The following is a 19,909-nucleotide window of genomic DNA, read 5'->3' on the forward strand; positions in this document are numbered from 1 at the left end:
CACGCATGGACGGATATCTATGACGATAAATGACTTTAGCACGCAGTCAACTACAATGATTTATTTTAATGATTTAGCACTCGGTTATTACCAGACATTAATTGTTTAGTGACTGATCTTTTAAAGGAAAGCAGCTGCTTGTTGGTCAGTTTAAACTTTGACGGATGCTTTTCTGTAAATAGGCCGGGAATGGGATTCTGAACGAGCAACGTGTAGACGTTATATATCCGCGGATGTTATGGGGCCGCTGTTCTCGCGGGAAGCCTGGTTCCTAAGGCCTTTGTGTCTTTTCTGTTCCAGGTGCTTGCCGCCAGCGCCATGCTCTCCAGGTAGGACACGCCCGCCCGCGGGGCAGGCGCACCTCTGCAGTGGGGCAGCGGGAACCATCTTCTCGCCTGAACATGGAGAGATAAGGCGCCCTCAGGCAGGCAGGCCCGCGTGACCAGGAGCTGTGCCCGCCGCGGCCGTCGAAATGGAGCGCTCCCGGGAGGCCGAGGCGGAGCTGAGAGGGGGCCGCAGCCCGCCCAGGGCCAGCCGGAGCCCCGAGGCGGACGGGGACAGGGCGCTGAGCTACAGCTGCTGTATCTGCGGCAAGACCTTCCCCTTCCAGAGCTCACTGTCCCAGCACATGCGCAAGCACACGGGCGAGAAGCCCTACAAGTGCCCCTATTGCGACCACCGCGCCGCGCAGAAGGGCAACCTCAAGATCCACATCCGCGGGCACCGCGCAGGCACGCTCACCCAGGGCCGCGAGCCTGAGGCGGCCGAGACGCGCGTGTCCGAGGGGCTTGGCGGCTGCACCAGCCCCACCAAGAGCACGTCGGCCTGCAACCGCATCCTGAACGGCGCCACGCAGGCGGACACCGGCAAGATCCTGCTGCGCAGCACGCGGAAGGAGGCGGAGGGTGCGGCGGCGGGGCAGTGCGCCTTCTGCAAGAGCAGGTTCGAGCGCAAGAAGGACCTGGCGCAGCACGTGCAGCAGGCGCACAAGCCCTTCACGTGCCGCCTGTGCAGCTACGCCACCCTGCGTGAGGAGGCCCTGCTCAGTCACGTCGAGAAGGATCACATCGCGGCGCAGGGGCCTCGCGGAGACGCCTTCGCCGAAAACGGCAAGCCAGAGCTGCCGCCCGGCGAGTTCCCCTGCGAGGTGTGCGGCCAGGCCTTCAGCCAGACCTGGTTCCTGAAGGCGCACATGAAGAAGCACAGGGGCTCCTTCGACCACGGCTGCCACATCTGCGGCCGGAGATTCAAGGAGCCGTGGTTCCTGAAAAACCACATGAAGGCGCATGGCCCGAAGGCGGGGAGCAAAAACAGGCCCCGGAGCGAGCTGGAGCCCGTGGCCACCATCAACGACGTGGTGCAGGAAGAGGTGATCGTGGCCGGCCTGAGCCTCTACGAAGTCTGCACTAAGTGTGGGAACCTGTTTACGAACCTGGACAGCTTGAACGCGCACAACGCCATCCACCGCCGGGTGGAGGCCGGCCAACCACGGGCCGCCGTTGGGGAGGGCTCAGCGACTGGCCCTGCAGATTCCCAGCAGCTCTTCCTTCAGTGCCTGAACCTGCGCCCGGCGGCCGGCACGCCAGCCCGCGGGCAGACTGGGCGGCGCGTGGCCGAGCTGGACCCGGTCAACAGCTACCAGGCCTGGCAGCTGGCCACCCGGGGCAAGGTGGCCGAGCCGGCCGAGTACCTCAAGTACGCGGCGTGGGACGAGGCGCTGGCCGGGGACGTGGCCTTCGACAAGGAGCGACGCGAGTTCATCCTGGTGAGCCAGGAGAAGCGCAAGCGCGAGCCTGAGCCGGGTGCACAGGGCCCCCCGCGCAAGAGGGTGGGCGCACCCGGGGACCCCGCACCCGGGCCCCCAGATCCCCGGCCTGCCGCGCGCCCCAGCCGCCGCGCCGCCGTCCCCGCCGGCCACGGCAAGTCGTCCGAGTGCTTCGAGTGCGGCAAGATCTTCCGCACGTACCACCAGATGGTGCTGCACTCGCGGGTGCACCGCCGTGCGCGCCGCGACCGAGAGCGGGACGGCCCAGGGGACCGTGCGCCGCGCACCCGCTGCGGCTCCCTCAGCGAGGGCGACTCGGCCTCGCAGCCCAGCAGCCCCGGGTCAGGCTGCGCCGCCGCCGACTCCCCGGGCTCGGGCCTCGCTGATGAGGCTGCTGATGAGAGCGGAGAGGAGGCCCCGGCCCATCCCGTAGCAGGTGAGCCCGTGCGCCCGGGTGGTCCAGGAGCGGGTAGGGTGGACTCGGGTGGCCCAGGTCCCAGTAGCCCTGCATCCGGGTTGCCCTTGCCCGGGTATCTCACGTCCAGGTGGTTTGGGCTCAGGTAGCCCTGTAGCTGGGTCGCCGCATATCCAAGTGGCCCGCGTCCAGGAAACCTTTGCCCGGGTTCTCACGCTCAGGTGATGCAGGCTCACTCAGGTTATCTTGGACGTGGATGGCCCTGTGCTTAGGTACCGTTGAGCTGGGGAAGTCCAGATCCAGTAGGCTGCTGCCCTATGGCTCAGGCATCATTAATGCCCAGGCGGTTAAGGCTCAGGTAGCCCTGCCCCCAGGTGGCCCAGCATCCTTGGTGCTCAGGTAGCCTCATCCTTTGGTGGCCCTACCCCCAGGTAACCCTGCACTTGCTGACTTTTCCCAGGTGTTCCAGGCTCGGGTAGTCCTGACTCAGGTGCCTCTGCACTCAGAGAGTCTGTACCCAATGTGTACTTGGAGCATGGGCTGGTGGGTGCAGACCCAGGCCCCTGTCAGCTCCACTTGAGGCTCCTGTTTGCTGACTACCTATACTGTTTGCATAAATCAACCCTAGCTGTTGAGGTCGTGGTCTCTTTGGAGCATCAGATATTTCTAAGCAAAGACCGGGTGATGGAGCCCCTCCGAGGTGTGCCCTTCTCTTCTCACCATCAGCTGGGGCACACACCCTTTCCTCTGCTTCTCTCCTTGCACCGGACAGCTGAGTGAAAGAGGACCTTCATATTGTGTGCAGTTATAATTAATCTCCTCGGATTCCAGTAACCCTTTGGGTTTAGAGGTGGCTAATTGGAACCAGATTACTTTCCCAGTTGCAGCTATGTAAATATTTAAAGATGCTTGGCCAACTTTATTCCCATCATGTTCTATTTTTTAACAAATTTTATACATTTTGGTATTTTCTTCATTAATTTTTGTCTTGGGTAATTCCTTTAAATGGAGGTGATGTTTCAGTTCCAAGCTTGTAACTTTCTCCCCATAGCCAGGAATGTTTTCCTTTCTCCCTGAAAATTGATTTGACTGGATGTTACTTTTAGGGAAAGATTGGCGATGATGGAAATCCCAGTGCTTCAGCTCAGCTTTTTGTATTCCGTAGTGAGGAAAACCGCCCCTGTGCAACTCTTTAAAACAACACGAGTGTTTGTCATTTTCCCCGTACTGAAAATGAAGCTAGTTCTCTTGAACAGAGTTTAATTATTACAGGTCTAGACAATGTATTGTATGAGCGTCTGGTACACTCAGGTATATGCAAAGTCAGTAGAAGTGTAGTAAAAAGCTTCTCTGATCCTGCAGGGCAGTCTCTACTGAATCTGCACACATGTACATGCCCATTAATGAAAAATAGCACATTATGCATCATCTCATATTTTGCATTTCATTTCTTAGTCATTCACCCGTGGGAGGAAGCAAGATAATATTCCTTTCTCTGAAACTGTACTTTGCATTCTGGGAGATCGTCTGGATTCTAACAGCAGTTGGCCATGTATGACCTGGGGAACCCAACTGTGACCCTGGGTGGCATGTTTGAGGACTAGTTTTTGTTTTTCCTTTTTAAATATGTTGACAACTATAGATTTTACTGGTCACATACCAGTAACACTTTGTCTACTTTTTGGAGCACATTTGGATAAAATGCTAAGCTGGTAATAATTTTTTATAACTTTGAAGACGAATATTTTTAATATTTGGAAAAGCTGTCCTTCACCTCATCTCTTATGATAGATGTGAGATGCCTAGTAATAAGCAAATTCAGCAGTGCCTTTAAAGTCAAGATGTGGGAAAGATCAAATTACATTCACTGTAAATTGAAATTTACTCTGTTTTTCCCCTCAGGTTCGTTAAATTTTAGAGATTATCATTTACTTCTTAATGAGATTATATGTTTTCTCTATATGTAATCTACTTTTTGAGAAATTTGGTGCCTCTGATGATTCCATAGAAAGATTGTATACAGTAGTGAATTTTGCAAGTTGACAACAGAATATTATAGCTTGTTGAGAGACTAGAAAATTTTATGTTATGACAATGGTGTAAAATGTTGAACATTGTAGGTCTGCACAGGTCATTTTTTGGAGCCCCCAAGGACAGTATCTTTACTCCTAAAGATACCAATTTTATATCATAGCAGGCCTTTAATATTCTTGTTGTTCAGTTGCTCAGTCATGTCTGACTCTTTGCAACCCCATGGACTGCAGCACACCAGGCTTCCCTGTCCTTCACTATTTCCTAGGTTGGTGATGCCATCCCACCATCTCATCCTCTGTTACCTCCTTCTACTCCTGCCCTCAATCTTTCCCAGCATCAGATAGCTTTTGCCAGTGAGTCAGTTCTTTGCATCAGGTGGCGGAAGTATTGGAGTTTGAGCTTCAGCATCATTCCTTCCAGTGAATATTCAGGGTTGATTTCCTTTAGGATTGACTGGTTTGATCTCCTTGTTGTCCAAGGGACTCTAAAGTGTCTTCTCCAGCACCATAGTTCGAAAGCATCCGTTCTTCGGCGCTCAGGCCTCTTTATGGTTGAACTCTCATAGCTGTACATGACTACTGGAAAAACCATAGCTTTGACTATATGGACCTTTGTTGAGAAAGTTATGTTTCTGCTTTTTAATACACTGCCTAGGTTTGTCATAGCTTTTCTTCCAAGGAGCAAGTGTCTTTAGCTGTCATTAGATCTCTGATGCCCCTTATGGAGAGAGGAGTGTTATATGGATTTAAGACTCACAAAACAGTTTCATTGGCAGGGATTGGCGAGAACTTGGAGACAACCATTAATACTTTGGAAAAGCAAATGGGTGCTTTGAATCCTCTATTTTGATCTGCAGTGAACCTTTTTTTTTGTTTAAAAAATGCATTCACCTTTGGAAAATACTTGCCTTTCTTATCACCGAAAGATGACTTAGATCTTCAAACATTGAAATGACTTTCAATTCTCATAGAACCTGGGTGGGATGACTGGTTAAAATTATGAGAGGAAACACATAGGAATTGAGTCATAGAAAGATCAGACTGGTTCTCATGAACCTGAGTTCAACTGTGGTGGCAGAGTTGACATCAGAATTCAGATTTTTGTGACCTTTCCAGTAAATCCCATCATGCCATAATTTCCTCCAAAGAGTTTTGACATCCAGGAGTAGGTTTGAGCGCTGCTTCTGAGTCTGGAGACAGTTTGCTTGATCAGATTAATTGAAAGAAACTTCTTTTTTTTCGTGAAACATTCTTTGTTGAGTGTTGCCGCCTCCTGCTTTGGAAAGCTCTGATTGTCATTACCTCTATTTCCACGTAAGACTGAGTCACTGCAGCCCTCATTAAGGACTTAAAATAGTCTAAGAGCAAAGTTGTGAATAAAACTCAGTAATTTAAAATGTGTTAGTGAGCTGGATTTAAGTCTCCATTGAGAAAGTGACTTGGCACCGATGGCAAGTACACTTCTGGAGTTCACAAAAATTAGTCCTTTTAATTAGGGAAGAGGAGCCTTGAAAGGGCATAAAATTGAAATTAGAAAAATTCATATTTTCAACCACAGAGTAGAGTTAGGGTGCTCACAAGTCATCACTGTGGACAGGTGAACAGGCCAAAGAGGAATTCTTCTCAGAAAGCATTGGAGTAGGTGACTTCCTTGACAGTCCAGTGGTTAAAACCCGGCACTTTCACTGGTGGAGGCGCCGGTTCCATCCCTGGTTGGGGAACTAAGATCCCACATGCCTCGTGGTGCAGCTAGGAAAAAGAATTGAAATCACGAGAGTGCTGGGGTGACTTAGGAGTGATGGAAGCCCTCCTGAGTGTGTCTTGAAGGACTCTCTTCGTGAGCTCACTGTCCTCTAAGACATGGTGCCCTTGGGGGAAGCCTGGCCTCATGCTGGGGGCCCTGACTTGATGCAAAACCCATTCCCACTGGGTATCTCCATACCGTTTCTGCTAACACTTAGGTGATTGATTACCCCAGGTATTTTTGTTGTTGTTGCTGTTGTTGAAGTATAATGGCTTTACAATATTATGTTAGTTTCAAGTGTATGACATAGTGATTCAGTATTTTTATAGGTATATTGCATTTAAAGTTATTACAAAGTAATGACTGTCCCTGTGTTAGACAATATATCCTTGGTTTTGACTATCTTCTGTTATTCTGACTTCTTCTATCACATCAAATCCATAATCCACTGAGCCCAGCCTCTTTCTGTATCTTTGGATGATGGCCATAACGTAATAGATAGTAAAACCCCAAGTTTTGAAATTGCAGATAATGAAATTGCAAATATTTGACTGTTTCTAACTGACTCAACTTTCATAGAATGGAAAGTTCTGTGAGCAAGTGCCACAGTATTATATGTAGTTGGAAGAATTAAGGAGAGAGGTTTCAGGATTAAAAAGTACAGTCAAGGGAAGAAAAGACCTTTAGAAAGAAGAAGTTACTTGTTTCAGAAAGCCTCCATTTTCTGATATTTCTTCGTTGGCTTCCTCCAGTCTAACACTTTCAGACGTTACAGCTCATCTCTTCCCTGTTGTAACTACAAGAAGGACCACAGTGTTTTGGTTGTAAGATGTTGGTGGAGCACGTGCTCTGAGCCCGACTGCTCGTCCACATCAGTGTGTGGGTGGGTGAGGCCAGCCAGGCCGTGCTCACCCAGCTTCCAGAAGGGTTAACCGGCTAGTCCCCTCTTTTTTTCCCATAGAGCGTGGCTAGTCATTAGAGCAGTTTAGAGAGGAAGCATTGCTACGTGTCCTCCCATTGTGCCGGGATTTGGGGGGACTCTAGAGGACAGCAGTCCCAGGGTGGAGTGTGGGGTGGGTGAGGGAGAGGTGTTTACCGGCAGCTGGGCCTGCTGGCGAGAATCCCAGGGACGGGGGAGCCTGGTGGGCTGCCGTCTGTGGGGTCACACAGAGTCGGACGCAACTGAAGTGACTTAGCAGCAGCGGCGTTTACTTTGACAGAGCAGGAGGGGCTGTGGGCATGGATGCTTCCCAGGGTCCTGTCCGGATCCATGTCGAGGTGTGTTCTGAGCCAGGGAGCTGGGCCCCGCTTGCAGACCTGCCTGGTTCCCATCTCTGATGCTCAGTGACCGGGAAGGACTTCTGTCCTAACGCAAGGCTTCATCAGTGCCTCCCCGACTCAAGAAGCCAAAAATGACACCCAGGAAAGGGGCTGGGGGCAAGGAGGAGAGACCATAGATAGAGTGGAGGATGGGAAGCAGGGTGTGTGCAACTGGCTTGCGTCACTCAGCGGGTAAAGAATCTGCCTGCAGTGGAGAGACCCGGGTTCAATCCCTGGGTCGGGAAGATCCCCTGGAGAAGGAAATGGCAACCCATTCCAGTGTTCTTGCCTGGAGGGTCATGAGAGTCGGACACGACCGAGTGACTAAACCACCACCACCAACTGTGGGGTGGCAGGCGCATCCAAGAACAGTCGTGTGCCTGAGACGAACCCCCACTCCCTGGGCCCCTGGCTGGGGCAGGAGTGAACCTGGGACCCCGGGCGGTGGCAGTCCTCATGGTCCTGGGACCCTGTTAAACGGGAGCCCGTGGGATGGGTCCGAGTGAGACCAAGAGGCCGGCTCCCCTCGGCCACGACTCCCGCCGGCGCGCCGGGCCGTTTCCCATCCCTGGCAGCCTGGGCACCTTGGATGATGGGAACTTGATAACTGCACCTGCGGGTTGGTCGGCTGCTGCAGAAGTGCCCGGCCGCGATGCTGGCCCTGGGCCGGGCCCCGGGCAGGGGTGCTCCCTGCCCCATGCCCGCAAGCGCTGGGCGCAGCCTCGAGGTGGGGGCCCGACGGGAGAGACTCGGGACGGCTGAGGGAGGAAGGGAGAGCAGGCTGATCCCAGACCACAAGGAGGGGCTGCGAACGCAGGCGGATGCCTCTGAGCTAGATGCGAGGGCGACCACCCCCCTTAGTCTCTCCTACTGGACGAAACACCAAGGAATTTACTTAGGTGGGAGTAAAGCGAGAGTTGTAAACCCTCCTATCAAATCCTTATTCAGTAGAAAGACGCACTGAAGTTCTTTAAGAAAAATACCCAGATGCACTTGACAACCGACCACAGAATGCCCTGTGGTTTAGTCAGCATCTTAGCAACCAGGAGCAACGCACGGAGACACCGGCAATTATTCACCGGCCCTGCAGCCCCCTGGTAGGCCTCGGAATTATCACAGCAAGTGTCAGTTGCGATGGGAATAGAGCCTCAGAAGTGTGTTTTATTCTATTCTGATTCTTCAAACACTGATCATCTGTGCATGGCGTGTGTGCTCATATTTGCTTGATCACCATGCTGTGTCCTCTGACCTTCCAGAACGAACGAATTACGCTGTGAAACACATCAGACTCTGGAGATGATGCTCTGAGCTTTTCTCTTGACGCTGAGACACACACGTGGGATGCATGGTCCTTGGGCTGTGAAGCGGACGCCGTGCAAACACTGTGGCTTCTTAGCAGGATCCAAATGCTTCTTTGTTGTCTGTCTCTGTCTCCATTTCTGTCTTTCACACAAGATGTGCTGTGCTCTGCCAGATCGCTTTAGTCGTGTCCAGCTCTGTGCAACCCTGGGGACTGTAGCCCTCCAGGCTCTTCTGTGTATGGGATTTTCCAGGCAAGAATACTGGTGTGGGTTGCCATTTCCCTCTCCAGGGGATCTTCCTGACCCAAGGGTCAAATCCCTGTTTCTTACGACTCCTGCATTGAAAGATGGATTCTTTATCACTAGCACCACCTGGGAAGCCCTTCACACAAGACAGAAGCATAGAATTTAGAGCTGGAGGGAACTGGGGGATAGTGGTCTGTCCCGTTTTAACAGAGAGGAAACCAAGGCACGGGGGGATCCTTGTGGCTTGCCCAGCGTCTTCAGGACTCCAGGCTGCAGTTCTTCTGCGTGCAGTAGCGGTGTGTCTTCACCCCTCAGCCACTTGAGGGTCCGGCTTTCTGGGCTGCACATGGGGGGCCAGGACCCCACCTGCGGGGTTGTTCCTGCCATGATCCCTGCGGTGCCCGGCTCCGCCCGGCTCTGCTTGGCGTCCTGTTCACACGACTCTTGTTGGTGCCAGAGTTAGAACCAGAACCGACGTCCACAGGATCCGACTCCCAGCCTGGGAGAGGGTGTCTGTTTCGGCTTGTTGCTTGAGGGGCAGAAGCCTGTGGTCCTAAACACACAGTCCTAGAAACACGCACTGAAGTTCAGGCCCCGCCCGGGGCTCCAGATCCACAGTCTCCACGGCCACCGGCCCCGAAGGCAGCCAAGATGGAGCGGAGGCAGCTCTGCTGAGCTCTGCAGTCCTCTCCGGCCCTCGCTGGGGTGGGCACCAGCTCCATCCTCTCCAGGAGGCTGCTCGTGGGCAACATGGAGTGGGTGTTCTCTGGAGGAGAAATTAATGATGTTCCTGGATACCAATAAAAAATGCATGCCCTGTGTCCATAGAGGCTTATTTGATGCGGCCCCTGTTCAGTCCCTCCTGTCTCTGCGTTTCCGAGTCCGTCATCTCCCGCCGTCCTGCTGGCTGTGGCTTCCCCTGTGCGCTGTGGTGCTGCTGGCGTTGATTTTCGGCTCCTCCCCTGTGGTCCACACGTCACGAAGAGGAGCCCGGTCTCCTCCGGTTCAGACAGGAGCTTTGACTTGACGTGACGTGTGAGCCCCCTCTTTGTAGATGTCGCCCCTCTGTGTGCATGCGTACATGCTCGGTCACTTTGAGCGTGTCCGACTCTGTGACCCTGTGGACTGGAGCCCGCCAGGCTCCTCCATCCGCGGGGTTTCCCAGGCAGGAATGCTGGAGTGTGTTGCCATGCCCTCCTCTAGGGGATCTTCCTGACCCAGCGATTGAACGGATGTCGCCTGCATCTGCTGCACTGCAGGCGGATTCTTTACTCCTGAGCCGCCGGGGAAGCCCGTTACCCCCTGTAGGAGAAACAGCTGAGTTTGGGTCTGTCACCCCAGACCCCTGAGATGTGGCCTTCTGTGGGAAGAGTTGGATTGAACTGATTTTGCTTCTGAACCAACTGATTTTGCTGGTCGGCAGGGCATGTCCCGGGCAGTTCTGCAGGAGGATGACCCTGGGCTGCGGAAGTGGGGTCACGCCTGGTGAGCTCGGGTGTCCCAGCTTCCTAGGCACATGTCACTCCACTGACACCTGTCTTTCTGGGGGGGATCGTCAGGGTGCACATGGTGAGAGGCTGCAAGGACCCGGTGCCTTTGCCCCTGGCCCTGGGGTCTTTGCTGCTGAGAAGAGCGGTCCTTTTCTGCTTCCACCGTGGCCAAGCCCACTGGGAGTCCGAGGTTCACGGTCCTCACCTGTGACCTCAGAAGCAGACCCACCTGGAGCCCAGGCAACCCCTTCTTTCAGGATGTACTGTCCTTCCGAGGCACGCTCTCGCCCAGCCAGCTCCGTACCGAGGGTGCTATTTGATTCGTATCATACTTGGTCTGTGTGTTCATCGTGGGCAGTGAATCATTTATATCTGAGATTCTCTTTAGTCAAGTATTTAGGTTTTGTTTGATAAGTATGTTGTGTACATGTCTCTGGCACAGGTTTTTAAAATTTCATCCATAACTTTGGTTCAGTTTTTTTTTTTTAAATTTCTTAATTTTCTGTGCGCAGGTCCTAATCCAAGACTGGTTTTTGTGAAACCTTTGCAGGCTCCTGATATGACCCAGTATTTGCATGCACGGTTTGCATACTTTGCGTATTAAAACAGACTGTAGTTTCAGATCTGTATTCTACTAGAATTGAAAAAGCTAGGGGTAGTCTTCTCTGGATTGAAGGTTAGAAGGTCAGACTTTCTTTACTGGAATTTTACCAGGACCTGTGTGTGCGGTCAGTGTACTCATGTCCACTCAAAGCATGCCTCTTCTTCGGCTTTGTTTACAAAGGCAGCCGTTAATCCGAGAGCAGTGTCTTCACATGTGAGGAAGACATTGAGGCTAACTGCTAGCTGCCAAGTATGTTCTCCTAACAATGTACCAGACTTGAGTGTTACTGACGCTCTTTTTGCGAACTCCGGACTTTCAGCCCTGTGGATAAACTGAGTTCCAGTTTTACTCTCACTGCACTTTTCATTTTTCAGTCTAATTGGTTACTGAAATATACCATCTAAAAGGGTAGCCCAGTGGGACCCTCTGATGACGGGTTGACCATGCTGGAGAAGATGGTGTGTGTGCCTGGCCCTAACGTCCAAAGCCTGCTGGGAGCCGTGGCTTCCTCCCCAGAATCCTGCGGTTAGGTTGTCCTGCAGATGAATGGGCAGTTCACTGATGGGCTGGACCGCTGGAGAATGCCATTTTGGACATGGGAATGGTGGTCAGGTTTCCAGTCTGACTTCTGGATGCTATAATTGCTTTCCTTCAAAGCTTGTCTGTGATGTTCTTGGCTTTTAAAAAACAGATTTCTGCAGCATTCGTGAGATATGATTTACACAGGTTATTCTGGCGTTGGACTTGAAACGCACAGTAGTGGATCAAACAAAAGTTTTTGTCTTTAAGAAGTAGAATTTGGGGCTGTTTTTTTTTTTTTTTTTTAATGGTGAAATTTGGTAGGGTAGGGCCATGAGGTTAAAAACGGGCATTAAACCTTTAACAGCTCTTTTTCTTGTAAAGCTCCTTGGCTGATAGAGAAGCGTTGTTAATGGCCGCACAGTGCAGTTCGGGGTGTCACCGGAGGTGGCTGACAGAGTTCCTGAATTCCAGCTGCAGAGAAAGGGGTTGCACAGTCCTGACTTGGGGATTTTGTGAACTCTGAACACAAAGTTCTGGACAGGTGGTGTGCAACACAAATGGGAGAAAGAGTCTCTGCAGTTTCCATGGTGACAGCCTGCTCACCACTTAGAAACAGGTTCTTGCTACTGATCACGAAAGGGCCCCGGGCCTGCACGTTAGTAGGGAAGAGAGAAAGCTGCCCCCAGAGCTCCCTCCCGAGCTGGAAAGCACCGGGTGGATGCCGGGTTCTTGGATCCGTTTTAAATATCCAGATTTCTTTCCCATTCTGGATCAGAGTTCCTTGGGTTTTTCGTCCTTGAGTTCAAGATCCTTTTCTCTGAGTTTGAAGGTCTGGTGTGTTGGGGGGAGCTGTTTTAGAAGCTTGTAGGTTTTGGAACCTCAGCACGCGAGGATGCCTCCCAGAGCAGGTGCGGGGAAGGTGGGGGAGGGGCTGGTCTTCCCTCCAGCCAGGGGTCCAGCAGCAGCCTCGCCCACCCTGCTGCCCACCGGTCACCGTCTCCCCCCATCCTGCTCAGCCCCTTTGCCCTCCCTTTGGCCCCTTTTCTATCCGAGGGCAAAGGGAGGGGACAGGACACCAAGTCACACCCAGCGCCCAGGGTGCACTGCGAGGCACCGTGTTGGGGCACGGGGGGCTTGGGTGACGGTCCGTCCAGCCGCAGAGCCTCCCGTGCCTGTTGTCTCTCTGTGACCCGAGGCCAGGGACAGGCTGCAGCCAGTGTGCCCGGAACAGATCGCTGCAGCCCTGCTCTTGTCATTCCCGAAGTCCTGGGCACCCCCCCTGCCGGCTCCCGGCCCTCCACCCTGGCTGCAGGGGAATGTGCCACTTCTCCGCTCCCTCTGATGCCCTCGGTGCGGGGCAGGGCCGTCCAGGGAAAGGTTTTCTGTTCAGAGGCTCAGTTGTGTCTGACTCTTTGCGGCCCCATGGACTGCAGCACACCAGGCTTCCGCGTCCTTCATTATCTCCTCCAGTCTCTCAAATTCATGTCCATCAAGTCGGTGATGCCATCCAACCATCTCATCCTCTGCTGTCCCCTTCTCCTTTTGCCTTCACTCTTTCCCAGCGTCAGGGGCTTTTCCAGTGAGTCAGCTCTTCACATCAGGTGGGCGAAGTGCTGGAGCTTCAGTTTCAGCATCAGTCCGTCCAGTGAATATTCAGGGGTGATCTCCTTTAAGGGCAAGGTTAGGGTTCCTTTCACTTCTCACTTTCATGCATTGGAGAAGGGAATGGCAACCCACTCTAGGGTTCTTGCCTGGAAAATCCCAGGGATGGGGGAGCCTGGTGGGCTGCCTTCTATGGGGTTGCACAGAGTTGGACATGACCGAAGCGACTTAGCAGCAGCAGCAGGGTCCCCCAAAGCGGGTCTTTTTGCCGTAGAACTGCTCACCCCCAGCTCCTCTGCCCCCAGATGAGGCGGGGAGGGGCCAAGGTCCCCTGAGTCCAGCCCCACCGCCTCACCTGCACAGGAGGGCCCTTGGAGCCACCGAGGCTCTGAGAGGCCCGTCTGGTAGAGACTGGTCATTGGTTAAATGCCGCCCTGTGGTTTGGGTCCCCTGAAGGTAATACCGGCTTCTGCTCTGTCTCCCATGAGTACATTCCCTCTTCTCAGTGAACGAATGATACCGCATATAGATGAAAAGTAATTTTCTTCATGACGTGATGCTGGCGTTTATATCACTATAGACACTTTTTTTTTTTTTTTTTGGACTGAGCGTCTGATTCATACAGTGCTTCCTTTGAAGTCATTCATGTAAATAATATATTTGTTTAGCTGAAAACATGTTAGAGGTTCAGTACATAAAAAATACAGGATGCCTGGTAAATTTCACATAAACATCGAATAGCCTTTTTTAGTGTAAGTATGTCCCATATAGCATCTGAGACATAGGCTAAAAGTGACTTGTCTTTGGTCTGCAGTTCAGATTACCTGGCTCCCCCGTGCGTTCCCTGGTGTGTGTCTCTGGGTGAATCTCCTGGCAGGTGGTTATTTCAGGACACCCAGGAAATGCCTGGTCTTGTTTCCTGACCTGCTTGTTGGCTGACTGAGACCTGTTCAGTAGCTCTGTTCACTACTGTATGGAGATGCTGGTGACCTCATGCTGTGAATGTTGGGATGATAATTAGCTGAGGAATAAAAGGGGATGGCTGTCTAGTGGAGACTCCTTGCTCTCTGGTTTACAGGTATCGATACTTGGAACACGTGCATTACCTGCATTGAGGGTCAGAACAGTGCTGGTGGAGAAAGAGATTTAGGAGAAAATGAAAATTGCATTTATTCTGTTTGATGGATGAAAAAAATCCTAGCGTTTTCTAACACAGAAAATGTTCCATGCACTTCGTGGAGTCAGGGCCGCGTGACACATTTGAGTGTCCTGTATAGCGTGCAGCCGCTGTGACTGGCTCTTTCTGAAATCCGTCCTAGAGAATAATGCTGCCCCAGGGGTGGCTGCTGTAGCGTGGGTGTCAGTCATCAGAGGAAAGTTCTGCTTCGTTTGGAATTTGGTAGGTGGGGTTTGCTGCTGTCTCACAGGTTCGTGCTGTCCCACAGTGGGGTGTCAGTTATCCACGATGTATGTAGTACTGGGGTCACAGCTTTGCCCTAACTCTGTGGGACCCTGGTAGACACCCCCAAGAATCTGGTAGCTTGATTACTAAAAGGCTCCATCTAGCCTGAACTGCTGAAACTTACCCTACATGCGAGGGCCCCTCTCCTTAATTCAAAATAAAAAGAGCTCAGGAATCCTGCAGACCATACTCTAAGAAAGCTGTGGGGCATGTACACAGTAGAACAGTGCTCGGCCATTAAGAAGAGCGCATCTGAATCAGTTCTAATCAGGTGAATGAAACTGGAGCCTGTTTTGCAGAGTGAAGTGAGTCAGAAAGAAAAACACCAGTACAGTATATTAACACGTGTATATGGGATTTAGAAAGATGGTAACGATGACCTTGTATGCAAGACAGCAAAAGAGACACAGATATAGAAAACAGACTTTTGGACTGTGCGGGAGAAGGCAGGGGTGGGATGACTTGAGAGAATAGCATTGAAACGTGTATAGGATCGTATGACAGCTGGGATGACCCTGAGGGATGGGATGGGGAGGGGGGTTCGGGATGGGGGACACGTGTACACCCATGGCGGATTCATATCAATGTATGACAAAACCACTACAATATTGTAAAGTAATTAGCTTCCAATAAAAAAAAAAAAGAGCCCCAGGAATCCTTCAGACCATACTCTAGACCTGGGCTGCCCAGATGTAGAGACAGGGTCCTATAATCTCAGTCTGTGATCTGCAGCCTGTTATTTGCACAGAAATAGTCAATAATGACCCAGGACTCAAGACCATCCCCCAAAGCAGCATATGAAATTTGGTTTATTTACTGGGTGTATTTATTCTGATTCTGAATTCATTTTGCCTATGAGTGATCTATCCTCGTTCAGTTTTGGTTAAAAAAAATATTCTCTAAATATGGGTGGAGAAAATCTGGCTGATCACTGTTGGCTTGGGACTCCCGCGTCCCTGGTTTGAACCCTTGGAGAATTTCTGATGCCCCCACCATAGCATCCACAGTGCAGATGGACAACCTCTAGAAGCGGTGGGCGCCTCCCTTCCCTCTGACCTCTTCCCTCTGATTTCTGACTGTGCAGAGAGCTCCTGAGTTCATTTTGCAAGACTGATGTGTAATTGAAATAGAGGGTTCTGGAATCTGGTGTCACCTTGAAGTGAGGCCGTCGTGAGTCAGTGAAGGTCCTGACTCCACCTGAGTGGGATTTGGAGGTGAGCATCATCTCCTGCCATCGAGGTCCCGTCCCGTCTTGTTGCTCACTTGGCATTGGAGGCGAGATCCTGCCAGGCACGTCAGGAAGCGCCCGTGGGAATGCGCAGCGAGGCCTGGTCTGCGCGGGCCTCTCCCCAAGAGCTGCAGGGCCACAGGCTGGACCTCTGCGACCTCTCTTTCCCACCTGTAAAGGAGGGGGGCGTTGTCTTCCTCCTGAGGACCCTTCCCTTGGAAAGACGTAGCGAAGCCCTGCGTGGACTCCGGTGATTGCCGACCTTCCGGGAGGGGCTGCCTGCTGCCCGACAGACTCCCGGCACCTCTGAGCTCACAAGTGGAAGCCTCCAGACGCGCTCAGCACAGGGTGTCCATGCCGACGCCAGGCGGCAACGTGATGCAACTTTTCGTTGTAGGATTACAAGTGGTTCTGAGAGGACCTGTTGGCTTCTTTCATTAGCTACAACTCAACCAGCCAATCACAAACATAGATTTTCTTTGTGTATCTTAAAGGTTTGTGCAGAGGAGAATTAATGCTGGACAGTTTCATTTTTCCATTTTGTCCTGTTTTATAATCTGGAATTCCTTCTCTCCTTCACTGCCTGTCATTTAAACTGTTTCTCTTGTCCTTTCCTTGGCGGGACTGGGAAGACCCCCCTCCTTTCCCGCCTCTCCGGGATCGCCCTGCTCGTCCTCCTCAACCTCCGTGCTGGGGTTTGTGTGCGCGAGCCTGTATGGGCCACGACTCCTTTCCATCTAGTGCGTGGTGTCTCCTGTCCTCTCTCCCCGTAAACACGGTGGCGCGTCTCCTATAGCCTTAGGACCGCCTCTTACTTACCCTTTCAGGTGGAGACCGTCCGCGATTGCCATTGCAGTGACTGCATTTATGGTCCCTTGGCTTCCAGAATGTGCGTCCCCAGCCTCATGGTCTCAGGGACAGCCTGCTTGTGTCTGATCCCCACCGTCCACCTGTATCCACTGTGGGGCCCTGGGAACTGAGCGGGGGAGAAAAGTGAGTGTCAGCCACTCAGTCGTGTGCAACTCTTGGCCACCCCACGGACTGTAGCCCGCCAGGCTGCTCTGTCCATGGGATTCTCCAGGCAAGAGTACTGGAGAGAGTGGCCGTTTCTTCCTCCAGGGGATCTTCCCGACCCGGGGATTGGACCTGGGTCTCCTGCATTGCAGGCGGGTTCTTCACCGCCTGAGCCGTGGGGCAGGGCGGCGGGGAGACGTGTGCTTCACCCTCGGCTCTTGCCGGAGGAGTCCTGAGCCCTGTGCCTGGACCTGCAGCCCTGTGGGGGGCACACACGTGGGTACAGGGACAGCGCTGCCTGCAACCTGTCACCTTAGCCTCGCCTTAGGGCAGATCCTCCACGTCCGCAGCCAGCAGCTCTGACTTCCTGAGTTCTGGTCAGCCACCAAAGACCACGTCGGCCTTATTTGCATGTACAGCGACTCGGCTGAATTTGGCTGGTTTTTACGTTAAATTGCTTGAGTGGCCATAATTTTATTTAAAATGGAAATAATGATCATTGGTTGTCTGGTGCCTTAATCTATATTAATATTAAATAAAAGAAGCTCTGCCTCCAAATGGCCAGTTACACAGCTTGACGCACGTGCGAAGCAGGAAGACCCATGGCGGCTTGAGTGCCAGTTCCACCTGCTGACCCAGCTCTGCAGAAACGTCTTCAGAAGCTCCTTTCACCTTTGAAAGACGGAGTCTGTGGCACAGTGTCTCTCCTTCTTTTTTTTTTTTTTTAACTGTAAGCTAAATCAGAGAACTGTGAAGTGTCTGACTCTGTGACCCCATGCGCTGCAGCACGCCAGGCTTCCCTGTCCATCACCAACTCCTGGAGCTTGCTCAAACTCATGTCCATTGAGTCGGTGATGCCATCCAACCATCTCATCCTCTGTTGCCCCTCCTCTTGCCTTCAACCTTTCCCAGCGTCAGAGTCTTTTGCAGTGAGTTGGCTCTTTGCATCAGGTGGCTAAAATATTGGGACTTCAGCTTCAGGGTTGGTTTCCTTTAGGATTGGCTGGGTTGATCTCCTTGCCGTCCAGGGGACTCTCCAAGGAGCTGTGCATTTTTTTTTTTTTTAAGAAATCATAAAACTTTCAGTGCAGTATTTTCTCTAATTGAAAGCTACCAAGTTAATATCATTAATTACATCCAAAAAGGGATTAAAAAATCCCTCTAAGTTTTATTACTTTTTGACTTTAAATTGCAGGAAAGTGTCAGTTGTAAATTCTGAGATAACAGGTTTTTAACCAAGGATTCCTTAATAGGATAGGGGGTGTGTGTGTGCTCAGTTGTGCCTGACACTTTGCGATCCCATGGACTGTAACCTGCCAGGCTCCTCTGTCCGTGGAATCCTCCAGGCATGAATACTAGAGTGGGTTGTGATTTCCTTCCCTAAGGGATCTTCCTGAACCAGGGATCGAACCCACAACTCTTGCATTTCCTGCCTTGGCAGGCGAATTCTTTACCACTGCGCCACCAAAGCTGTCTGTGGATTATGCATTTATTTAAATACTTTAACAAAGTGTGTGTTAGGTAGATGGATGCATTGCTCACACATCTCCTTGGTAAAGACAGAAAGCCCTGAATGTTTCCACGCTAGGTGAAGGCAGAAAAGTGTTCAGATTTTGAAGGTTCAAAATTCTTGGAGTTGTCCCTGATAGCTCTGATATCCACGTTTTCACGGGTTAATACAATTTTGAAAGAGCAGAGAGGATGGTGGAGTAAAACATTTAAGGCTGAAGCTGTGCGTGTAGGTCTCTGCCCTTGCTGGGGACAGGGCGAGCCTGTCCTTTGAAGTTGGGAGGCAGGGACCAGATGAACCACTGGGTAAGTTGCAGCATGGAAGCACTCGGAGTTCAAAGGCATCGCACGGAGACCCTTTGCCAAGTTTCATTTCAGAACTTTACAGCAGTCCTCAAATGGTCACAAGCTGGGAAGCACTGTGAAAATCTGTTTATTTCTCAGTACCCCAGGCTGCCCTGACCCTTTGTTCTCCAGGTTATTTATGGAGGTCTTTGGGGCCACGCTGGCCGAAGATGAGAGCGGCCAGACTTCCCTGCCTCTCCTTCTCTCCTCTGTGCTTGCTGATTAGCAGCGGCTGAAACTGGAGGTTGATCTGCAGGAGGGAGAACGGAGAAGCGGAGCTCTTGTTCCTTTCTCTAGCATCAGGTTGAGATGGAGGCAGTGTTTAAGGTGGGGGGAATTGTGTATCGTCAAACATATTTTCTTGCCAATGATGAAGACTCTGCCAAGTTTTCCTCCCTACGGATCTGGCAGCCATGGTGTCCATGGTGGAGGTTCCGTGTCTAGCGCGTGCTGAGTCACATCCAACCCTCTGCCACCCCATGGACCATCGCCTGCCAGGCTCCTCTGTCCATGGGATTCTCCAGGCAAGAATACTGGGTTCCAGGCCCTGCTCCAGGGGATCTTCGTGACCCAGGAACGGAACCCGCGTCTCTTGTGTCTCCTGCACTGGCAGGCAGGCTCCTCACCACTAACGCCTCCTGGAGAGGCCTGCTGTTGGGCTCAGGGAGCTCCCCGGCTCCGCTGGAAGAGGGAGGGCCGTGCGGCTTGTGTGGCGTGTGACGCCCAGGGGAGCCTTCTCCCTGCGGAGCTGGCCTCCTGCAGCGGGGCTGATGAAGCGATCGTGGCTTTCTTCAAATGGCTCAGCGCTGTGTGGTTTTCGTCCCTGGGTTTTGCTTGTCTTTCCTGGGAGCCTGGCCTTCCCTCTCAGACGCAGTGGTTCAGCGGGTGGTGTGGGAAGTCGGTCTTTCCATCTGTACGTCTAGTGTGGGAGGATCGTGGCAGGCGCAGCTCGCTCTGCTCCGGTCAGTTAGTGACGGGCCTCCAGGTATCGGGAAGGCTGCTAACAGTGTGTTTACTCCTTTGCTAACATGTATATGAACCCAATAAAGGGTTCAAAGCCAGACTCGCTCTGTTTAGTGGGAACAGGAATGGTAGGTGCCTGTTGATATCATCCTTCTTGTGGCCCGTCATGAACAAAATTATGACCGTCATTCAGGAACAAAGCTAGAATTTTCTGGCTTGTTTTGCCTTTCTCATGGTTAAATGATTCTAAGCCAGTTTGGCAAGATGAAGAATGCTTTAACAAGCTTCAGTGCTAATGGAGTGGCCTTTTGTGGGTTGGTGATAGTCTTAAGAAAACCTAAAATAA

General features: G+C 52.0%; 1 protein-coding gene across 1 annotated transcript in view; it reads left to right on the forward strand.

Annotated features, from left to right (window-relative positions):
* The first annotated feature begins 472 nt into the window (after positions 1-472).
* The window catches only part of ZNF516 (zinc finger protein 516), a 53,926-nt gene continuing 34,489 nt past the window's right edge, over positions 473-19,909 (forward strand). The window contains exon 1 of the mRNA XM_052660504.1: positions 473-2,201. Within this exon, the coding sequence (XP_052516464.1) occupies positions 473-2,201 (1,729 nt within the window). The remainder of the gene's footprint in view (positions 2,202-19,909) is intronic.

Source organism: Budorcas taxicolor, chromosome 22 (genome assembly GCF_023091745.1).
Source record: "Budorcas taxicolor isolate Tak-1 chromosome 22, Takin1.1, whole genome shotgun sequence".
NCBI classification, from domain to species: domain Eukaryota; kingdom Metazoa; phylum Chordata; class Mammalia; order Artiodactyla; family Bovidae; genus Budorcas; species Budorcas taxicolor.